This window comes from Mesoplodon densirostris, chromosome 4, assembly GCF_025265405.1.
Source record: "Mesoplodon densirostris isolate mMesDen1 chromosome 4, mMesDen1 primary haplotype, whole genome shotgun sequence".
NCBI classification, from domain to species: domain Eukaryota; kingdom Metazoa; phylum Chordata; class Mammalia; order Artiodactyla; family Ziphiidae; genus Mesoplodon; species Mesoplodon densirostris.
In genome coordinates, this window is record NC_082664.1 from 49,629,202 (window position 1) to 49,654,396 (window position 25,195).

At 35.0% G+C, this 25,195-nt stretch overlaps 1 protein-coding gene across 1 annotated transcript in view; it reads right to left on the minus strand.

The window, feature by feature from the left end:
• The window catches only part of GPR137C (G protein-coupled receptor 137C), a 52,699-nt gene that overhangs the window by 17,944 nt on the left and 9,560 nt on the right, over window positions 1–25,195 (minus strand). Inside the window, exons 2-3 of the mRNA XM_060098107.1 lie at window positions 4,384–4,427; window positions 2,619–2,847 (exon numbers count right to left, since the gene is read on the minus strand). Coding sequence (XP_059954090.1) covers window positions 2,619–2,847; window positions 4,384–4,427 — 273 coding nt within the window. The remainder of the gene's footprint in view (window positions 1–2,618; window positions 2,848–4,383; window positions 4,428–25,195) is intronic.

Below are 25,195 nucleotides of genomic sequence, written 5' to 3' on the forward strand. Positions count from 1 at the left end.
CAGGCCCAGCGGCCATGGCTCACGGGCCCAGCCGCTCTGCGGCATGTGGGATCCTCCCAGACCGGGGCACGAACCCGCATCCCCTGCATCGGCAGGCGGACTCTCAACCACTGCGCCACCAGGGAGGCCCAACAATAACTAATATTTAAAACGCAAGTTAGAGTTGCTACTTTGAAAAAGACCCAAATCACAGCATTGTTCTAGTTGCTAAAAGTATAAAATTAAATTTAAAAGAATTCAGATAGAGAGTTATTTCTAAATTTTATTCTGGAGATGGAGGAGAAGGGACCAAATTGAGGTCATAAAAAGGGGTAGGGTTTCCCTGGTGGCACAGTGGTTGAGAGTCTGCTGCCGATGCAGGGGAACACGGGTTCGTGCCCCGGTCCGGGAAGATACCCATACCGCGGAGCAGCTGGGTCCGTGAGCCATGGCTGCTGAGCCTGCGCGTCCGGAGCCTGTGCTCCGCAACAGGAGAGGCCACAGCAGTGAGAAGCCCGCGTACCGCCAAAAAAAAAAAAAAAAAAAAAAAGGTGGGGGTAACGTTAGAGTTATGCCTTTAAAGTTGGGTAAGATAAGGACAAACAGGAATAGAGCACTGGGAGGGAAAAACATTCCTGGAAGATGAAACGGCCTAAGGATATACAGACAGGGAAGCATACTGTGTGCCATTTAGAAATAAAGTAGGTAAGATTGGTTGAGACAAATCATGGAGGATCTCATTATCACCAAATATGTAGAAGAAGGAAGGAAGAATAAAGAGAAAAACAGACTGAAGTCTGAACTTTAAGGAAACTCTCTGAGAGACAGCAAGAAACAAGGTCAGTTTGAAAGTGGGGGATATAAATGCTCAACAGACATTTGTTGATTGAGTAAAAGAAATGGCCATGACTATATGTTGTTATAGAAGTCAAAACACAAAAATGAGCCTAGTGATTTTACAAAGAGAAGGTGAAAGCAAGATGACATACTATTTGAATAAAGAAGTTTATAACCTAATTTAGGAAGACCAAGAACTATGGAACATATAATACAAATAATCTAATATCTCATATTATATTTACCTTTATAGGTATGTATTTGAACATGTTTCTCTGTAGTGTTCCTAGAGAATTCTGAATCCATGTACCTTTTAAATTTAATACCTTTCATATGATAGAGGGAAAGGTATTTGAAATAATTCTGGAGGAGTTATCAGATGAACTTCCCTCCTGAGACTGGCAAATTAACTCTATTCAGAGAATTTTCTATATCAGAATGAGTAAAACCAAACTTAGAAAGCTGCTAGGTATTCAGAAAAGAAGTCCTTTAAATTCAACCACATCTGTGTATGCTTTATCACTAGACAACAAGAGGTATGGATTCTATGGTGATGTTATCACACTATGAAAAGATGCTGTCGCTACACCAAAAGGTTATGCACCACAACAACAGTGAGTGTATTATTCTTAACACTGAAACTGAAGCCAGAGTTAGCTAAAATATTTAACTTTTAGGAAGTAAAATTTAGAAGTTGAATAAAATAATTTTCTGGGTGAGATTAATGGGTTGAAAGTAAGTCTGTCTGTCTATCTGTCTCCCTCCTCTATTTCTATTTTTATTTCTATATTTATATTTCTACTGATATATGTTTAAAAAATAAAGGTAACATCTCCACGTAAACTTAAAGGACAAGTTAATTACCATGCATTTAATTAACTTTAGTAGGACTATATTAAGGATAATAACAATATAGAAGTCTAAAAATATTTCAGAAGACTGTTCCGTTTAAGACACTATCTTGTTTATCTTCAGTGAATAGGCACTGATGCCACATTAAAGCAAGCTTGTATGTATGCATAAGCCCAACGAGCCCAACACCACTCTGGAAGCATAGATGAGGAACTCAGCCTGCGATGGGCTATGAGCCAATATCCATACATCTACACCCCACATCCAATGCCATACATACACTGGGACACTGATTCATCACTCAACCACATTGTCAATCAACAACAGTAGAAACATTCAGGGTTTTCTGTTAATAGGTTAACACTGGCTTTTGTTTACTGACCCAAAGTATAAGGAAAGGGAGAAGCAAGGCATTTATAAATTTAGTCACATGACTAGCTGTTTCAAATGTCATAGGGACTTCATATTATGGGGTGAAGTAACATTTTCTAAACCTTTATACAAATAAACACCCCTTTACCAATATGACATCTTAACATTGCTAACCCAAATACAAATAGACATGATGTGGTAAATTTGTTTAACGGCAATACTGTCACCCTTACTGATGAAATCTTGTTAGTATGGCTTTGTATATTAGACTATTTGTGATACATTCGTATAAATTCTGGTTTATATCATTTAATTAACCTCCAGTGTAGAGGATATAAGTCATAGAAAATACAATATGCTCATCATGAGCTTCTTTTTTTTTTTTAAAAAAAACATTGTTTAGTAAGGGCTAAGTTTTGAATACCTTTTAATTTCTTGTGATCATTCTTTCACGCTCAAAAATGTACCTGACATTCAGAATGCTTTCTGAAGAATTATAAAATTTCCATTAAAATATGGTTCATAGGATGAAGATTTGAAGTTAGATTTTCAAGTATAAATTTAAGAAATATACTTACCTTTGATTCGAGGTAGACATTTGCTGATGACATTTTTGTAATTTTGCATATGTAACTAACTAAAGAGATGGCACAAAGAATAAACAGGCTATCGTTAATTAATGCTCGAACAAACACAGTCCATTTCAACTGATTTTCTGGGACATCTCCGTGGACTAGCATTGCACAAGTCAAGTTCACCACTAAAAAGAGAAGGCTTGCCAATATAAAGCCCAAATGCAACAGAATTCTGAAAGAAAAAAATGAGTTTATTAGATGTTTATAAAACTAATGAGAAATTAAACTTAATACTGAATTCGTATGTACTTACTTTAAGTACAATAATTCCTTCAGTTTAAACTGCTTGTAATTTAATTTAATACAAATTTAATAATTACTCAGAGTTACTTGGGATATTTTTGCCATTATGAAATTAGTATCTAAGCCATTTAAAAATGGCATGAGATTCTAAAGCACTAATTTAAAAATAATCTCATGTGGACTTGAATTCAGTTGTCTCTACCAGGAAGAATAATATTGGACTATTTTAACATTAATTCAAGTAATCCTGAATTTTTCATTTTTGTAACTGCTGAGCACATTTTCATTGACCTTTCCATTCTAAGAATTATCAGGTTTTTATAATTTGCTTGGAAAATTAATATACAGTATATAAATTTAAATTGATCACTAATATTAACTTTAAGAGGTAAGGGAAATGTGTTTTAAACAATGTTCAGTTTTATGAACATCTGATTATCTATAGCAAACATTTCTTTCAAACAAGACTAAAGAGGAACATAGGGACAATATACGTAGAGTTTCACACACACATCAATACCTCATCTTCTTATAAAGTTGCATACTTACTATGCATACAGAACTACTCCCGAAGTAAAATGCTTAACCACTTCCCCCTAAGAAAAATTGGACCACCTCTAATTTTTAAACTCTTCAGGTAAGGTGTGGCTGTCTGTATCAAGTAGCTGGAACAGCTTCCTGTATGAAAGTAATCCTAGTTCAAATACATTTATACCCCAAATTAACATGATCTAGAAATTTATTTGCCATTCTAGTATCTTCCATTTTGGTCACTTTCAATAGTGGGAATCATAAAATGTTGTTTGCCTTTGGGAGTAATTTACACAAGGAAAAATTGAAGGTAATGTGTAATCTGTAACAAGCAATCTTTATTAAGTATACATGCAAAGTACAAAGATTTTAGTTTGAGAAGTTTAGATCTTAATATTCCTTCAGATTAAATAATAAAAATAATAATTATATACTTTGAAACCCAAAATGGATCTTGAAATTATCCATGCATCCAGAGGATTATAGTAGTTTAGGAAACAAAGCACCAAGACGTTAGATGAGTTGCATAGCTGGCAGGTTTGTGGGAGAATTGGTCTGAAACCCAAGTCTTCTGATTCCCAGGTTTAGCAATCTCATTTTTGAGGTGAATCAGTACTGAAATATTACTTATTTCATGGAACTGTACTATATATTCTTACTCTAAACAGCATAATCTATCTTGAGTATTTGTGGACCCTATGAAACAGTACTAAAACATCTGACATCTGAAGTGGGCCAGTGACAGAGCAGCAAAAAAAGGTGTTTGCAGCAATACTGCTGAAGGGGAACGACCGGATTACTCAATTCACTTCCTATAAACTAATCTAACTACTTGATCTATAAAACTGCTAAGGCAGCCTCAACTACAAAGCCCTTCTACCTTGGGAAGTGTACTGTGAAACAAAATATAGATCTTGCTACTCATGAAACTTACTTGTGTTTGTCAAGTTCAGTTGCACATCTGACTTTACATATAACCTATAAAAAGAGTACAGAAAGAAAGTTTTGAAAACACATGTAATATAGTATTCTTAAATTTGTTTTGATTTTGTGTTTCAAAGTGATACAACAAATAATAGATAGCAAGTAAAACTCAAAAGTTAACAGTTGAACTACGCTACGCTGAAGAAAAAATAGGCAGATTTCCAAAGGTTTAATATAAGAAATTAATAACTTTCTATGGTAAAATCTTAAATTTATATATATATATATATATATATATATATATTTTTTTTTTTTTTTTTTTTTTTTTTTTTGCGGCACGCGGGCCTCTCACTGTTGTGGCCTCTCCCATTGCGGAGCACAGGCTCCAGACGCGCAGGTTCAGCGGCCACGGCTCACGGGCCTAGCTGTTCCGCGGCATGTGGGATCTTCCCAGACCGGGGCGCGAACCCGTGTCCCCTGCATCGGCAGGCGGACTCTCAACCACTGTGCCACCAGGGAAGCCCCTAAATTTCTATATTTTTAAACGAAATTAATTCAGTTTAAACATTTATTGAACTTATTTTTTACATTGGAGTATAGTTGATTAACAATGTTGTATTAGTTTCAGGTGTACAGCAAAGTGATTCAGTTATACATATACATGTATCTATTCTTTTTCAAATTCTTTTCCCATTTAGATAATTACAGAATATCAATCAGAGTTCCCTGTGCTATACAGTAGGTCCTTGTTGGTTATCCATTTTAAATATAGCAGTGTGTACATATCAATCCCAAACTCCCTAACTATCCCTCCCTGCTACCCTTCCCCTTGGTAACCATAAGTTCATTCTGTACGTCTGTGAGTCTGTTTCTGTTTTGCAAATAAGCCAGACAATGGGCAGGATGGCTTGCCACCTATTCTAAACTTCATTATATCACTCATGTTTTGTCTTAAAATGGAACAACTTACTTAAATATGAATATGGGTGAGTGTTCTCCCAATATTATTTACCCCTAAGATGAAATAAAATAGTAAAAAGAAAGAAGGGAACAAAAAATGAACACAAAGTTGAGATCATATTTAGTGAACTTACTTTCTTCATAAAGCCTTGCAAAAGGCAGGTCCTCAAATATTTGATGAATAAAGTTAAGCAGGTAGGTTAAGTAGAATTTGAAATAAACATGGTAACTTCTGAAAACATTCTGTGGAAGGTCTCAATTCCTAACTGGTGAATATGGACTTTATTATTTAGATAATGGGAAGATATGGAGGGTTTTTATGTAAGCACTCCAAATCACAGAATTTCATTAATCTGGCATCAACGTAAGGCAACTGCAGAGAAACTTCAGACTAGAAGTAGAAAGACTAATTACAAGACTACTGAAATAGAGTATGAACTTTGAGTGGGGGGTGGGAGGGCCTAGAAAGAAACAGGCAAGTACAGAACATTATAAAGGAAAAAAGTGTAAGTACTCAATAACTTACTGATTCTATTCAAACAGTTACTGAGCACACACTATGAAGGGTACCATGGATTCATACATACAGTAACTGTTTCTGCCCTCAAGGAGCTCAGTATATGGAAGAAAGAGATAAACCAACTATTTTGAAACATTATGTCAATGCAAAAGATGCTACCACAACAGCTAAGAAGGGGGATAGACTAATACAGTGCAGGAAATGGTGAGAGGTAAGGGGAAAGAGGAGAGACTGTGTAAAGGGTCAGGCAGGCAGGACTTAGAGAAGTCACATTTGAGTCAAGTTATGAAGGATAAATGAGTGTTAGACAGGTAAAGGCTCAGGCAGAGATAGCAGCCTGTGCTTCTACTCATATCTATTGTATTTTGGTTAACAAGCTAGATGTGATAGAGGATTTTAAAATACTACCCTATTAATCTCAAATTGTACCACTTAAATCATCCTCAGATACATCTGTTTTTTTTTGTCTTTACTACTATATAGCTTTTTAATTGGTCTCTCTGCTTCCATTCTTAACTCCATCTGTATCTTTAGAAGATAACTATTCATTTTGCTATTTTTCCTTTATTCTCACCTCTCTACATGTTTTATTTTTACCTAAAAGTTGTACTAAAATATATATGACATAAAACTACAATTTAACCAGTTTTTAAGTGTACAGTTTCATTGCACTGAATACATTCACATTGTTGTGTAACCATCACCACCATCTATCTCCAAAACTTTTTCATCCTCCCAAATTGAAACTCTGTATCCATCTAACAATAACTCCTTATTCCTCTCCCCTATAGCCTCTGGCAACCACCATTCTAATTTCTGTCTCTATGAATTTGGCTACTCTAAGTACCTCATATAAGGGAAATTATACAATATTTGTCCCTTTGTGACTGGCTTACTTCACTCAGCATAATGACTTCAAGGTTTATCCATGATATCACACATGTAGATGTGTCAGAATTTCCTTCCTTTTAAGGCTGAATAATATTCCATTTTATGTATATATCAAATTTTGTTTAAACATTCATCCACTGATGTTCACCTGAGCAGCTTCTACCTTTTGGATACTGTGAATAATGCTGCTATAAACATGTCCTATACGTGAACATGTTTTATATATGATTTAAAAAATCATTTGAGAGTAAGTTGCATATGTGATGTCCCTTTACCTCTAAATATTTCAATGTATACTTCCTTAAAAAAGAAATTCTCTTATATAACCAGTATGATTATAAAAATCAAAAAATTGATACTGATAAAATACTATTATCTAATCTGCAGACCTTACTCAGATTTTGCCATTTGATCCCCAAAATGCCATTTATGGGAGGGAAAAATCCAAGATTATACATTACACATAGATCTCATGTATACTTAATCCCTTAATTGTCATTTTTCCCCTTTGTCTTTCATGATATTCAGTTTTAAAGAGTTCAGACCAGTGGTTTTGTAGAATGCTTCTCACTGGGTTTATCAGATGTTTCCTCATGATTAGATTCAGAATTTGCATTTTGGTAGGAATACCACAGAAATGATGGTGCTGCATTCTTCTCAGTGCATTATATCATAAGGTTCATGATGTTGATTTGTCCCATTACTGTGAGGTTAACTTTGATCATTGGTTAAGATGGTATCTACCAGGTTTCTCCATGGTTAAGTTACTGTTTTTCCCACTGTAATGAGTATCATGTGGAGAGGTATTCAGAGACTAGTAAATATCTTTTATTCGTCAAACTTCCATACGCTAGTTTTAGCATCTATCATTCTTGCCTGAATAAATTATTACTATGATGGAACACCTTCTTTTAAAAAAGTAAATCTGATCATACTATTCCAGGAAAAAGCCCATACTCCTTTGATACAGAAAGGGTCTTTTATCACCTAGTTCCACCTTCCCATCATTATATCCTTTTATCCCCATCTTCAATCTTATGGTCTGCTCATTCTGAATTATTTACAACTTTCAAATAAGGGGTTTAATTTCACATCTCCATGCCTCTGTACATGCTTTTACTTCACCTGAAATATGATTTCATGGTCATAAAGCAAATTCCAACTCATCCTTCAATAACTTACTCTATGTCATTTTTTACGTTGTCACCTTAAGTGCCTTAGGAAGAGGGAAACCACTCTGTATCCCTGCATTACAAATCATACTTTATGGCATTTGTTTACATTTTTATTCCCTTAAGAGAGACTGTAACTTACTCATATGTATAGCCCCAGTGCCCAGCAAGATACCTGGTTCACAGTAGGTTCAGAAAATGTTTGAATAAATGAGCAGTGAATTTAGGTCAAAGGAAGTACTTTGGCATGTTGTTGTGGTATGGGTGTGTATGGGAAATACAGCACAAGCAGAAACTGAAGGGGAAAGCAGTCATCCAATCACGGAGACCTTGTATAAAAATGTCAAAGGATTAGATCTTAACTCCCACAAACTCTGTAATATGATTTTTGCTCAAGTGATTTCTTAGGTGACAGTGTAGACAATGGATTAGAATGGCATAAAGAATTCCAGTTAAAAGACTGTTGCATTTGAGTGAGTCCACGCAATCTCATTCTCAGGTTTTGAATCTAAAGAACTGATAGAATGAAAGTCCCACTGACAACAATTTTAAAAAGTCAGGTAATAGAATTGATTCTTAGTTTTAAAATTTATTAGATATAGGCAGAAATAGAGATGGCAGGTGCGTTTTGGAATATAAGAAGTAAATCACAATCACCTACAGAGGTGACAGCTGCAACTCAAAGTAGAATATATTTGGGGGAGCAAATGTAGAATGAGAAATCAACCTGTGATATGTTCACATTTAATAGTCAAAATGAAAAAGCCCAAAAAGTGAAGAAAAGAGAGATGAGCAAAGGACACAGACTTAAGAATCAGACTAGTCACAGCAGTGGAGTAGTTCAGAGGTGAAAGGAAGAAAGTTCAGCCATTGTTAAATTCTGCAAAAAGTCAAGAATAATTAAGAAACAACCATTTGATTGAGGTATCTTGAAGAGAATAGTTTTCAGTGGAATGACAGGAAAAAATACAAGGAAGTAAGATGAAAAAGGCAGTGAGCACAGTCTATATGAGATATATTTGAAGATAGGAGATAAGAAAAGGAAAATTTGTATTGGAAATCATGTATTGGAATATTGCAGGTTTCTGCATGCCAGGTTTTCTACTATGCAAGGGGTTTGCACAGCAAACATCCTTGAAAATTAGAGATAGTGTCTACCTTAGGGTCAGAGGGAAGATCTGTCTCCTGACTGGTATAATATAGAGAACATTTCCCTCCCTGGAGATATTCCAGGGGAGTAAAATCTTCTTCTCTCTCCTTGGTGAAGATTTGCTTACATTCCAGAGTAAAGATAAGGTCTGTCTGTCTTCCTCATTTTGGGGTTTCTCTCCTGTAACATACTTTGCTGCATACACAGGTAACATCTGGCTCTCACTGTGTTGCCTTACAGGAATTGGGCTTGGGCGCTTGATTCAAAACATTGCTTTGGTTGCTTTTTGTTTTTTGCCATGAGTTATAAATGGTCTTTTTCTCTGACCCATGGGTCTTCTGTTTTCTGTTGGTATATGTATTATAAAACTGTGGCAGGCTAACCTGTCAGCTTTCAAGTAGGGTAAAATCTCAGATTTTCACAGTTTCTGATTTAATAATCTGCTGATCAAAAATGAACTAGAGGGGGTGAAATGGTAAATGGAGGAGAGTGGGAGTGAGGAAAGGAGAGTTCAATTGCTAAAGAAGGCTCTAGGTGAGGTAGGTCAGCCCTGAAAAGGAAAACACATACTATTGAGTCAAGAGGGTAGAAAAGATAGTTGAAGAAAAACTTGGAGGTCTGCACAGAAAATTTAAAATAATCTATAAACCTCTCTTTGCTAGAATAAGAAGTGGGGATGTAGCATAGACACAACATTTTGATGTAGAGAAGATGTATGAGAGAATTTGGCAGATGGATTCTATTCTTTTCTAGTAAAGTAGCAGGCAAGGTCATATCCTGAGAAGGGATGTTAGATTTAAGCCCTTGGAATATGGAAAACATTTGGAACACATGAATAGAAGGGCTATAAAAGATTATATTGAGAAGCAGAGAGGTCCAGTTAAAGTCAGGCAGTTGACAGTATATGTGGTCAGTAAGGGTTCCTAATTTGAAAATTGAAACACTCTAACAGAAAAAAAAGATGCCATTATAAAAAGTTCAAATAACTACATTGCATTTTCCAAGCAAAAATTTAGAACTATTTAGACACGTGGAACTATTGTAGAGAAAGAAAAAGTGGGTGAGTGAACCACATCGGCACAGCAAAGTCAAGGGATGAGGAATACTAGACTGACCATAGGTTCTAAATGCAAATGACATCAAAAAGAAGCTAATGGAGTGGGGAAACAAAAGGGGTAAAGTGAGTAAAGGTTAGGATGAGGGTAAAAAACATATAAAGGGATGAATTCCAGATGTATAAGGGGAAAGAGAAGAAACTGGTTGGAAAGAATTGCTTCATTTTCAAGAGTTGATCCAAGGTGTGGTCATGTTGTTGAGTAGCTCAAATAGAAATGGAGGGTTTTAGAGCTCTGAGAAGCCACTGAACTGAGAGACATTGGATGCATTATCAATATGGGCTTTGAAGAACATCTATAGATGTTCAAGAGACAGGGCCAGGAGAAAGAAAGCGATGATTCATCCAGGAAAGTGGAAGTTATTATTATAGCCAGTGATGACCTAATCAGATGGCATGGGTTTAAGAGAGATGATGATGATATAACATCAGAAGGTGTACCGGGAAACATAAAACAGGCTGACTGTTCTTCCCACAAGTTGAGATGGGGTGTTTACGAAGGGTTGTCTGGAAAAAGCTAGAGTTCAGTGAAGGCATTTAAAAGGTTCAAATGACGAAGAGGATGGGGACAGGGTAGAAAGTGTAATCTAAAAGGTCATGGGATGGGATAAATAATGAGTGTGAGAGGGAGTTGAGCTGAACAAGGAAAGAATTAAAGGTCAGCAGTGGTCCCAGATTTGCAGAATGTTACAATGCATCATATAAACACAACCAGGTGCTTCAATCACATTGAGATTATAATAAGGTTAAAAATGATGACCTGATATTAGTAGATTCCAAGTATTTTGTAAAATATAGCTAACAGGACATGATGCTAGGTAAACAAAATTAATATAAAAAATGTCAAGCAGTTATCATTTGTTAAGATGTTAAGACAGTGAATGATAGTTCATGAAGCACAGTAAACATGTACTTTATGTAGATTTCCAGAAGTTTAGAATGGTAAATAGCATACATGTAAATGATTTGCTGATGCCAATTTATGTCAGAGGGGCCATATCTTTCCAGGTCTTTCTTAGTATCAGAAAAACTGAATAAATGGGCCATTTTATTTTACTTTTTAATTAAACATTAAAAAAATTGAAGTATATTTGATTATATTAGTTTCAGGTGTACAACATAGTGATTCAAAAATTTTTGTAAATTATACTCCATTTAAAGTTATTATAAAATATTGGCCATATTCCCTGTGTTGTATAATATATCCTTGCAATTTATGTACTGTACATAGTAGTCTGTACCTCTTAATACCCCTATCTTAATACCCCCTCTTCCCTCTCTCTCCGGTAACCACTAGTTTGTTCTCTATATCCGTGAGTCTGTTTCTGTTTTGTTATATTCATTAGTTTATTTTTTAGATTCCACATACAAATGATAACATACGGTATTTGTCTTTCTCTGTCTGACTTATTTTACTGAGCATAATACCCTCCAAGTACATCCATGTTGTTGCAAATGGTAAACTTTCATCCTATTTTTATGGCTGAGTAGTACTTCACTGTATGTGTATACCACATCTTCTTTATCCATTTATCTGTTGATGGACACTTAGGTTGTTTCCATATTTTGGCTATTGTAAATGATGCTGCTATGAACATTGGGGTGCATGTATCTTTTTGAATTAGTGTTTTCACTTTCTTCAGATATAAACCCAAGAGTGGAATTGCTTGATCATATGGCAGCTTTATCTTTAGTTTTTGAGGAAACTCCATACTGTTTTCCATAGTGGTTGCACCAATTTACACTCTCACCAACAGTGTATGAGGGTTCTCTTTTCTCCACATGCTCACCAACATTTATTTGTGGTCTTTTTGATGATAGCCATTCTGACAGGTGTGAGGTGATATTTCAATGTGGTTTTGATTTGCATTTCTCTGATGATTAGTGTCTGTTGGCCATCTATATGTCTTCTATGGAAAAATCTGTTTAGGTCTTCTGCCCATATTTTAATCAGGTTGTTTGTTTTTATTGATGTTGAGTTGAATGAGCTGTTTCTATGTTTTGGATATTAACCCCTTATTGGTCATATCTGCAAATATTTTCTCCCATTCAGTAGGTTGTCTTTTTGTTTTGTTGATGGTTTCCTTTGCTATACAAAAGCTTTTATGTTTGATTGGGTCCCATTTGTTTATTTTTGTGTTTGTTTTCTTTGCCTTAGATCCAAAAAATAGTGCTATGATTCAGGTTAAAGAGTGTTCTGCCTATGTTTTCTTCTAGGAGTTTTATGGCTTCTGGTCTTTAATCCATTTTGAGTTTATTTGTGTATATGGTGTGAGAATATGTTCTAATTTCATTCTTTTACATGTAGCTGTTCATTTTTCCCACACCACTTATTGAAGAGACTTGTCTTTTCCCCATTGTATATTCTTGCCTCTTTTGTCCTAGATTAATTGACCATAAGTGCATGTGTTTACTTTTGGGCTCTTTATTTTGTTCCATTCATCTATGAGTCTGTTTTTGTGCCGGTGATAGACTGTTTTGATGACTTAGCTTTGTAGTATAGTCTGAAGTCAGGAGCATATCTCCAGCTCTGTTCTTCTTTCTCAAGTTTACTTTGGCTATTTGGGGTCTTTTGCATTTCCACACAAATTTTAGAATTTAAATGGGCTATTTTAGAAGGATATGATTCTTTATTCTAAAATTATAAACAATTATATGGGTTGATGGATATCAAATGTTTTTCATCATATAACCTACCTTTTTCCCTACCTACAAACTAGCAGTCCCTAATTTAGAAAATATCGGTTTATAATTTTTGAATTAATGAAGATTTAAAACACTTATCACTAGCAAACTTATTTTAAAATATTTAACCTATTTATGAGTGATCTGAAATGATTTTGTTATTTTGTAATTCAAACTCTCATTTTTGTCTCCCTATTTAGTTCTTCAAGTAAAGGGAAGAAAGATGAGAGTATGATAAATATATTTTATTTGTGAATGTTATCTAATATAACTTTAGTTAATACAGGTATCCCAAGATTTGAGGAAGAGTCACCATGGAGCTATATATCACTTACTGTCCCCCATGGCATTCAGAACCATGCTGCTTGGAGACAGTAGATACTGAAATACCTATAGAATGGGTGCTTTTCTATACAATTTCTTTTTGTCAAGTCAATTTTCCCATGTTTGTTGATTTGAAATAGAAACTTTATTGGAGAACATATCTATATAAACTTTGGAATTGATGCAAAAATAAATTGGGGTGAACACAGTCTCTTCCCCATTCTGAATAGATAGGCATATATTTCCAACTATGTAGATTTCCTTCACAGAAGCAGTTTCCTTAGATTCCATCTCAATTTAAGTTCCTATGGAGAGTAGTGCACCATTCCCAAGCTTGCCATTGCTAGTGCTGCATATTAAAAAAATGAAGCTTTTATATGCCTTAGCTATAAGGTGAGTAGCCAGACTTTTCTCAGATGTTCTCTTTCAATGCCTATCCTATATTTCATTTTTTAAAAACTCCTTTTTAAAAATCTTCTAAATATTTTTTTCTTTATGGCAGCCTCTTCTTTCTAGGATACAGAGGATACAATCTCTTTTTGTCACTCTCTTAGGATACTAACATCTTTTTTTAAATTTAAAGTTTCTTCTCTTTGCTTAGTCTGTTTTCTCTCAAGTTGCTTAAAAATTTTATAAATTAAAGTGGGGGTTTTGATTTACAATTTAATAAAATTCCAGGTTAATACTGAAGATACATGTCTAATCGTTCTCACCTGAAACTCCACTAAAACAATAGCAAAGAGATTTTCTTAGAAGATATAAACCCATAAATATGAGTAGAATGGGAAAGGATACAATAACAAAGTATTGGAAGCTAGAAAGCAGATGGATATGTGTGCAGAAAAGAGTTAATATAGTATGCCTGAGACTGCTATCCTTAGAAAAGCCTGCTTGTAAGGCTGGTACTTGGCTGGCATTTGGGAACTTGGATTTTTGGGAAGATTCTCACCATTCCCTAAATGATAAATGTATTTCATTGTGACTAAGCTTTTTGTGCAAACAATATGGTTTATACACAACACCTGCTTTCCTTATGGAAGTCTGGAATTTTCGTGTTGGGCAAAGAGTACTTATATGACTAAGCCCCAATAAAAAACTTTGGCACTGAATTTCTAATGAGTTTCCTTGGTAAGTAACATTTCACATGTTGTCACAACTCATTATGGAAGGAATGTGGCCCTACTGGGAGAGGACTCTTGGAAGCTTGTTCCTGGTTTCCTCTGGACCTTACTCCATGTGTCGTTTCCCTTTGCTGATTTTACCCTATCCATGAACTGTAACAAACTGTAACCATGAGTATAACAACTCTAAGTCCTTCTAGCAAGTCATTGAGGCTGAGGGTGGTCTTAGGGATCATCAACAAAATGTGATGAATCCCAAGCCAGTAGTGAGGAGGACTGAGAACCAACCTGATAAATATTTCAGAATCTTCAAAAGGTTCAGGGACCAAGAGAACCAAGTACCACTGGAACTGAGATGTGGAAGCGGCTAAAACAGGGGTAGATAAAAGCTGTTTAAAAGCAGTTAGATCCCTAAATTTCTTTCCCTAGTCCATGCCCTGAAATGACACTTATTCATTCTGCCAGATATCTGGGTGTTTATTCTCTGAAGAGGCTATTCTGGCCTGGAGTAAGAGTTAGAAAACAGGGAGATTAGTAATGAACACCAAGTAAAGGGATTCTCCTATGCCCAAACCCTCTTCCCTGACTAGGTTCTCAAAGTGTTGTAAACTACACCTTTATTCTCTGAAGGATTAGAATACTTTTCCCCCAGAGAAATCTGAGTGGCCCAAGAGGAAAGACCTAAGTATACCATCATCATAGGTTCCCTAACAAATCGTCCAGCCAGATCACCTAGTGTGTACATGCCTCACCTACATGCTTAGAGTTTCCACCCTTAATTATGAACAGACAGCCAAGGATAACCAGATAGCTCAAAAGTTTTCAATGAAAGATAGAGATCACAACAAACTAATAGAAAAAAGAAAACTATAAAGAAAAAACTAAACAAACAATGTTATCATTAATAGAATCAGAGAGATAAAATATTGCATTCATGAAACAAAAACAAGATGCTGTTAATAAAAAAAATTCAGAGGAAAAAAAAGAGCTTATAGAAATTAAACAAACTAGTAGAAATTAAAATGTCAAGAGAAGGGCTAGAAGTTGGGGGAATGTTCCTAAAAAAAGTAGAGACAAAAGACAGATGAAAAATAGGAGAGAAGAGGTAAGAAAAAGATCTGTTTGGATGTCCAACATCCAAATGTTAGGAGTTCCAGAAGGAGAGAACAGAAACAAAGGAGGGGAGAAAATCAATGAAAAATTCAAGAATGTTTCCCCAAACTAAAGGATACATGAGACTAAATTAAAAGGGCATGTTCAATGCCCATCAAAATGGATAGAAAACAGATCCATGTGAAGAGACATCATTTCAGAACCCTAGGGTCAAAGAAAAATCTAAGTTTTCAGTAAAGAAAAAAAACATTCACATAGAAAGGATCAAGAATCAGAATGGTTTTCAAGCTTCAATAACAACACTGGAAGTGGAGCAACACCTTAAAAATCCTCAGGGAAAATTATCTCCAACCTAGAATTCTATAAACTATCAATTAAATATGACAGTAGAGCAAAAAATATTTGACATGAAAAGCCCCCAGAAATTGCTCACCAAGCACCCTTTCTCAAGAAGGCTCTAGAGGATTACTTCACTGAAAAGTATGCAGCAAAGGATTAACTCAGCAGGCCTGAGTTGTCTAAACCCTGTACATTCCACAGAAAGATCTGGCTCTTGCCTAGCTCTTGGAAGATATTTCTGAATCCTTGGAATATCTTGCCTGATAAGAATGTCTTTGTTTACCTGGGGCTTTGGGCCATACCAAATAATTTATGCTAACAATGTGATTTATGGTGGCCATGTGACCACCATAATAATTTATGCTAACATGTGATTAATGTGACCCAGGCCATTTGGTATCATTTTGACCTTTGAGGAGGTTGGAGACTGAGTAATTAAAGTCTGCCAGGGAGATGCTCCATGCCTATCTGGCTGATCCCAATAAAAAACCTGGACAGCATGTCTTAGGTGAGCTCTCCTGGTTGGCAATACTTCATAGGTGTTGTCACATATTGTTGCTAGGAGAATAAGCACTGTCCGTAAGACTCTGCTGGGATAGGACAACTGGAAACTTGCCCCAGCTTCTCCTGGACTAAGAGAAACCTTAGAGATTTAATTCAATAACTTAATTTTATAAATAAAGCTGTGCTTTAGAGATTAAGTACATTGTCTAGGAATACACAGGAAATTGAAAGGATTAAAACCCAGGTGTCCTGACTCCTAATTCAAGGCTCATAGGGATCCTGGTTTTCTTTGATACATTTGTACATTTAGATCTTTGATGGTACACAGTTCAAGTTAATTCCTTCATTTTTAGGGTGACAAATACTGCTTTATTAATAGTAGTGTCATATATATGTTACTGCAACTATTTGCTAGTTGTTCAAGATTTGCAGAATTAACATGCCCAAGAAAAAGATATTCAGAAACCAAATGATCAGTTTAGTAAAATATAATGATCTAGAAGTTTAACACCTTCATTTTGTGTTGTTTTGCAGACTATCAAGTACTTTTACCATACCCTCTACTTAACTAGAAGTATATATATATATATTTTTTTTTTGCAGTATGCGGGCCTCTCACTGTTGTGGCCTCTCCTGTTGCAGAGAACAGGCTCCGGATGCTCAGGCTCAGCGGCCATGGCTCACGGGCCCAGCCGCTCCGCGGCATGTGGGATCTTCCCAGACCGGGGCACGAACCCGTGTCCCATGCACTGGGGGGACATGGACTCTCAACCACTGCGCCACCAGGGAAGCCCCTAGAAGTATATATTTTTTTAAAGCACAAATAACTATTTTTTCAGGAATGAAGTATTAATTTTATAAGTAAGGAGGAAAATTTGTGAGCTTTCATTATTGAAAATCACCCTGAAATATAACAGGTTACTATGGATTGCTCATTAGTTTACTATGCACAGCTCTGAAGAAAATTTAACATATATTAAGGAATATAAAGAACTAAGAGTCTGAACTAAGAGTCTCATACATTATAGATTTAGAATTGTTAGGAAACTAATCTAAATTGTATTTGGGCTGAAACTGTGCTATCCTTTAAAAAGTTTTTCCAACACAAAATCCCCCATTGTATATTACTGATTTTCATAAAACCTTTCATGCTTTTCAAACTAAGAAGATAACAGAATTGCTTTTTTGTAAAGATAAAGACAGAGAGCCAGAGTCATTGGAGAATATCGTTCTGACAGATACTGGTGGGGGAAAAATGGGCAGAATGTATCAGAAGAAGTAATAGAATATCCCAAGGGAGAAAAAGGCAGAAGGAACACTGCTTACTTTCTTTCCATCTAGATTTCTTAAGGACAATAACAGTTTGAACATAATCAGTGATGATGATCATTCACATTAGCTTAAAACCTGCTAATTCCATGGTATGACAGAAAAGTTCCCTAGAGTACACAGTATCACCTCAAACCAGCCTAGGTGGCTTCATCAGCAACTGGACAAAGTCCTACACAATAGCTGAGGAAAGAGCACAAAAGTTGAAGAAAATACTACTTAAGCATTTTTATACTGAGAGATTAAAGCTGGAAAAAAATCGTAGCATGTGATCAACATGCTAATGAAAAATGGCAGCTGTAATTGAATTTTTGTTAAAAGTTAGAAGATACAGATTTGAAATATACAGCTACACCTTATTTTAGAAAGCAGATGATTCTAAATATTTATGTCCCAAACAAACTAAACTTTGGTTTTAACATGATATGTGTAATTTAAAAATTGGCATTCATATCTCAGAGGTAGCATTCACAGACACTGTATTAGATTTCAGAACTAGGTCATAAAGTAAGAAGAGATTTTTTAAAGAAACCCTCAAATTCTAGATGCTTTATCAGTGTCAGACTATGAGAACTACAGGTGTCTTAGATATCACTGAGACTAACCACTTTACAAATTAAACAACAGGCCCAGAAAAGTAGTGACTTGACAAATATCAAGTAGCCAAGTAGAATAGGATTTGGACCAGAACTCATATTCTCAGAATTGTAGTTCAGGACTATTGATGAAATTATACTACTTAAACAGACCCCTCAACAAAGTTAAAATAAAAAGATAACAAGGACACTTAATTTATAGAAGTTTGTCTTTATTTAAAACAAGTTAGATGCAAAGTTCTACTTCGCTAAGTTAGAGATTCTGATTTTATTTGTGTGGAGGAAGAGAAGGAAACAGTTCTGTTAAACTCCTTTACTTTACTATGAATTTGCTCAACCATCCAAGTCATTAAGCATTGATCACACATATTAGGTGCTGAAAAGCATGCAAAATTTCCTTCAAAACAAATGTACAATAGTGGCTGACCTAAAGCAATGTATATAGTATAGTAGAGCGAGGCAGACATTGATGGTATATCACAAGGGGATGTATGGTACTTTATATTTGGTCAAACTTAGAACAACATAAACTTCCCATAAGTTAAGGTGTAAATTACTCAGAGTTCATTTTAACTAATGTTGATGGGTATTAAATGTAATTTAGCTTTGTTATATGGACATTATAAAGAAAATATGGTGTTGATTTGTATTATTCCTCTAAGGAAGATAATACAGAAAAAACAAAAGGGGGAAGAGAAGGAAATGCAAATTAGTAGCCTATGGGTTGGATCTGATTCACAAAATGTTTTGTTTGGCTTAACCAGTGTTAGCCTATGGGTTTTATTTTTTTAAAACAATACTTCAATTCCATTATTTAAAAGGTAGACTTCCTATTAAAAAAATCCAAATTTCTGATTTCTCTTGAAAAATCAGATGATTTGACAATGTCATCTCACAGCTGGAACTGAATTAATGTAGTGTCCTCTTTAGATATATGCTCTCTAGTATACCATAGTCACTACCATTCCCTATTATCTCTCAGAGGGTAATATCCAGGGCTCTCTAGGCCTTTGAGTTTGGGACCCCTGTTTTAAAGGAAGTTCTTTTTGAGTGAGAGCCAGAGGATATAGACACAGCAATTAGGAGGCTAACTGCCATAGACTAGGCAATAGATAGATGGTAGTATGCACCAGGCATTGTGGATGGGAAGAAGTGAATGGACTTAAGAGATGTTAGGAGGTAACAGACAGGATTTGGTAATGGGGTGAATGTGAGATATGAGAGAGAAGGCAGCATCAATGACTCATAGGTTTCTGAACTATGTAAATACATGGATAGCAGTGCCAGTCACTGAAATGGGGAAGAAAAGAGGAAGTTGAGGTTTTGGGGAAAATAGGTGTAGAGTGGGGAGGGAGGAGGAAAGATCCTGAGCTCAGTTGAATACGCTGGATATGGATATGCTGAATCTGAGGGCTTCAGATATCCTTGAAGAGATGTCAAATAGGTGTAGAATATAGAAAGCGACAGCTCAGAGTCTGTGTTAGGATCATAGATATGTGTACGTGAGTCATCTGCTTTTAAGTGGTACGATACCAAGAATGTGGATGCATTCACTTGGCAAGAGCAAGGGACCTAGGCTTAGGTCTTGAGAAACTTCAACCCCTGAGGGCAAGGCAGAGGCGGATGAGCGTGAAGAGAAGCAAGCCAGGTAGTAAAAAACAACAACAACAAGAACAACAACAAAAAAAACAGGACAGTGTGCTAGCCAGTGGAAGTGTTATAGAGAAAAATATGGAGTCAATTGCTGCTGAGAGATGAACCTGGGTGAGGATTGAAAAGTGCCTAATGAACTTGTCGATAGGAAGGTCACTGTGAGCCTTAGGCAACAGCTCTTTTGGTAGAGTGATGGGGCAAAGCAGATTAGAGTGGCTGGGGAAGTGAGAAGATGGTGAGTACGTACATGGTCACCCCTGAAGAAATTTGACCATGAAAAAAAAGTATGAGGTAGCTCTTGGTTTTGTTAAGCCTCTTTATTATTATGTTTTCTATTTTATTAATCTCTATATTAATTTCTTTCTGCTTGTTTCCTTTGGGTTTATTTTTTTTTAACGTAAAATTGGATGCTTACTTAACTTGTTAATTTTCAGGCTCTTCTTTTCTAATGTAAACATTTAAAGTTCCAGATTTACTTCTGTGTGCCAGTTTAGCTGCTTCATATAAAGTTCTGATATATAGTATTTTATTATCATATTCTAAGTATTTTCTAAATTTCATTGTGATTACATCCTTTACCCCTGTGTTCATAAGTGTTTAAAATTTTTCTAAATAAACGTTCACACCTTATTTCTGTTACTGAATTCAAAGAGTTATTTGGGGGTGAGAGGACGTAGTCTAAGAAATCCCAATTTTTTGAAATTTAATATTAATACTTAACAGTCAACACCACTTGGCAGGTACCACTCTAAAGATTTTATATGAATTATATACTTTACTCCTCACAATGATTCTATGAGGTAAGTGCTATTATTATTCTCATTTTTATAAATGAGGAAATAGGCATTAGGGGTTATGTCATTTACCCACATAACTTTATGAAGTTACACAGGGCTGCTAAGTGACGGGGCTACACTTTTTACATTCTTCCTCACTTTAGGTTTTATTCTCAGATTATATTTCAAACCTCTGCACTGTTTTTGTTTGTTTGTTTCTGTTTTTGCAGGGGGAATCAATTTCATTGAGGTATAATATATGTATGTAGGTGTACATATTTGATGAGTTTTGTCATACTTTTGCAACCTGTGAAACCACCATTGCAATCAAATACAGAATCTTTCCACACCCACTAAATTTCATCCTGCCCCTGGCCCCAAGCAATAGGTAATCCACTTTTTGTGACTATACGTTAGTCTGCATTTTCTAAAATTTAATATAAATGTAATGACATAGTGTGAGCTCATTTTTGTCTGGCTTCTTTCATTCTACATACTGATTTTTTAGATACATCCATGTTGTTGTTTTTATCACTAGCATGTTCCTTTCTTACTGCAAAGTATACCCCTTTATATGGATATACCATATTTTGTTTATCCCTTTACTTTTTATGGATATTTGGGTTAATTTCAGTTTTGGGCCATTGTGAATAAAGCTACTATGAACATTCACATTCAAGTTTTTGTATGGACATATGCTTTTGTTTCTCTTGGGCCTCTAGGACTTCAACAGCTGTTTTATGGCATTTCATTTTTCAAAAACTGTCCAACTGCTTTCCAAAGTGGTTGTAAAACTTTATATTCCTATCATCAGGGTATATTTTCTTATTAATACACATCTTTGGCAATACTTGGTATAATCTTTTTAATTTTAGTCTTTCTAGTCAATATTTAATGGTATCTCGTAATTTTCATTTTCCTGATGACTAACGAGCATGAGCATCTTTTCATGTGCTTCTTGGCCACGCATACATCTTCTTTTGTGAAGTGTCTGTTAAAATATTTTGCCCATATTTATTGGATTTTCTTACTGTTGAGTTGTAAGAGTTCTTCATATATTCTGGACACAAGTACTTTGCCAGATACATGTGCTGCAAATCATTATGTTTTGCAAAAAACAAGCTTTTATTTTGATAAAATCTTGTTTGTCAATTTTGGTTCATGCTTTTTGTTTCCTAAGAAATGTTTGGCTCCTACAAAGTAATGAAGATTTTCTTCTACAAGTTTTAGCTTTTACATTTAGGTCTATGATCCATAGCAAGTAGATTTCTAAGTATGGTGTGACGTAAGAATCAGTATTCATTGTTCCCCATATGGATACCCAATTATTTCAGAACCATTTATTGAAAAAAATGTTTGTTTCCTCACTCAATTACCTGGGCACCTTTGTAAAAAGTCTATTGACTATATGTGTGGGTCTAATTCTGCATTCTCATTTCTTCTCCATTGATCTATATGTCTATCTTTTCCCTAGTATTACAATGTCTCAATTACTATAGCTTTACAGGAAGTCTTGAAATCAGGTAGTGTGATCATCCAACTTTGGTTTCCTTTTTCAAAATTGTTTCTGCTATTCTAAATGCTTTGTATTTCTACATACATTTCAAAATAATCTTGGCAACTGCTACCAAAAAATCCTGCTAATATTTTAATTGGGATTGCATTGAATGTATATATCAATTTAGGGAAGAAGTGACATCTTAAAAATAATGGGTCTTCCAGGTTATTTTTTGCCACTTACTTAGGCCTTCTTTAATTTCTCAGTAGTTTTGTAGTTTTCATTGTAAAGATCTTGCACATATATTATTTATTCATAAATATTTTAATTTGGGGTGGGGCACTATCGTAAATGGAATTGTTTTTATATTTCTTTTTTAAATTGTTTTCTGCTAGTATATGAAATAGTTTTATCCTGCAAACTTCTTAAATTCACTTATTAGCTCTAGTTGATTTTTGTAGGTTCATTAAAATTTTTTCCTCAATCATGTCACCTACAAATAAAGACAATTTTACTTCTTTCTTTCCAATGTTTGTCTTCTTTTCCTTACCTTGTTGCAATGGCTGAACCTCCAGCACAATGGCTAGGACAAGAAGTGAAGTACCTGCCTCTTGCCTAGGGAGTAATCTTTCAGTCTTTCATCATTAAGTATTATGTTGGCTATAGGTGCTTTTGTAGATGCTCTTTAGTAGACTGAGGAATTTCTGTTCTTAGTTTGCTAAAAGTAGATTTTTAAAAAAAATCATGAATGGTTGTTGAATTTTGTCAAATTCTTTTTCTGTATCTATTGAGATGATATGATTTTCTCCCCTACACTGCAAATATGGTTTATTACATTGATTTTTGAATGTTAAACCAATGCTGTATTCTTGGGATAAAACATATTTGGTCATCATATGTTATCCTTTATATATGTGGATTTGATTTGTCAAGGATTTTTGAATCTATGTTCATGAGAGATATTTGCAATTATTTTTTTAAAAAAATTTTTTGAAGTATAGTTGATTTACAATGTTGTGTTAATTTCTGCTGTATAGCAAAGTGATTCAGTTATACATATATATTCATTTTATATTCTTTTCCATTATGGTTTATGAGAGGATATTGAATATAGTTCCCTGAAGTTATTTTTATAATTATTTTTTCTGATTTTTGTATCAGTTAGTCCTCACAATAACCCTATGGAGTATGCATTATTATTATCCATTTTTGGAAATGGGACATAGGCAGAGCCAGTAAGTGGTTGAGATGTACTCAGTCACTGTGTCTCACTGCCTCTAATTTGTTAAGTGTTGCTTTCATGCTCTAGTATGTTGTCAATTTCTAAAAGTATTCCATGAAATAAAAAGAAATTATACTCAATGACTGGCATTTTTTGTTATTTCCTTGCATATTTTTTATATTCTTTATATTTTCTAAGAGCAGAAGTAAAACTAGAAAATTAAACAACACATTCTTGAAGAACCATAGGGTCAAGGAAGAAAGCAAAAGGGAAATTAGAAAATATCTCAAGACATTAAAAAAAATGATGTTAGTTGTAGCTTTTTTTTTGTTACATTGAAGTAATTTTTTTCTATTCTTAGTTTGTTGAGTTTTTATCATGAAAGGGTGTTAAATTTTGTCAAATGCCTTTTCTGCATTTATCGTAAAGATGTGACTTATCTTTTGTTCTGTTAATGTGGTATATTACATTAATTGATTTTCTTGAACCATCCATATATCTCAGAGGTAATTCCCACTTGGTCATGGTGTATAATACTTTTAATGTGCTGTTGGATTCAGTTTGCTAGTATTTTGTTGAGGACTTTTGTATCTATATTCATCAGGAATACTGGCCTGTAGTTTTCTTTTCAGGTGGTATCTTTGGCATTAGTATCAAGGTGATGCTGGCCTCATTGAACTAGTTAGGAAGTCTTCTCTCCTCTTCAATTTTTTTGGAAATGTTTGAGAATAACTGACATTAACTCTTTAAATATTTGGTAGAATTCTCCAGTGAAGCCATCTGGGTCTGAACTTTTCTTTATTGGGAGCTTTTTGATTATTGATTCAATCTTCATACTAGTTATAGGTCTGTTCATACTTTCTGTTTCTTCATGATTCAGTCTTGGTACTGGTAGGTTGTATGTTTATGGGAATTTATCCATTTCTTCTCGGTTATTCAGCTTGTTGGTATATAACTGCTTATAGTAGTCTCTTATGATCCTTTTTATTTCTGTGGCCTCAGTTGTAATGTCTCTTCTTTCATTTCTGCTTTTACTTTTTTTTTTTTTTTTTTGTGGTACGCGGGACTCTCACTGTTGTGGCCTCTGCCGTTGCAGAGCACAGGCTCTGGACATGCAGGCTCAGCGGCCATGGCTCATGGGCCTAGCCGTTCTACGGCATGTGGGATCTTCCCAGACTGGGGCACGAACCCGTGTCCCCTGCATCGGCAGGCGGACTCTCAACCACTGCGCCACCGGGGAAGCTCTGTCTTTTTTTCTTAATTGTCTAGCTAAGAGTTTGTCAATTTTATTTATCTTTTCAAAAAACTTAGTTTCATAAATTTTCTTCTATTGTTTTTTAATTCTCTATTTTGTTTATTTCTGCTCTGATCTTTGTTATCTCCTTCCTTCTGCTAATTTTGGGCTTAGTTTGTTCTTTTTTCCAGCTCCTTGAGGTGTAAAGTTAGGCTGTTCATCTGAGATCTTTCTTCTTTTTAAATGTAGGTGCTTATCACTATGGAAATCTCTCTTAGTACTGCTTTTGCTGCAACCCATAATTTTGGGAATGCTGTGTTTTCTTTTGTCAAGACATATTTTCTAATTTCCTTTTTGATTTCTTCTTTGACCCAGTGGTTGTTGAACAGTGTGTTAATTTTCACATAGTTGTAAATTTTCCAGTTTTACTTCTGCTATTGAGTTTTAGTTTCATTCCACTGTAGTCAGAAAAGATACTTTGTATGATCTTAATCTTCTTAAATGTGCTAAGACATATTTTGTGACCTAACATGCAATCCACCCTGGAGCAAGATCTATGTGTGCTTGAAAAGAATGTGTATTTTGCTGCTGTTGTGTGAAATGTTCTACATATGTCTGTCA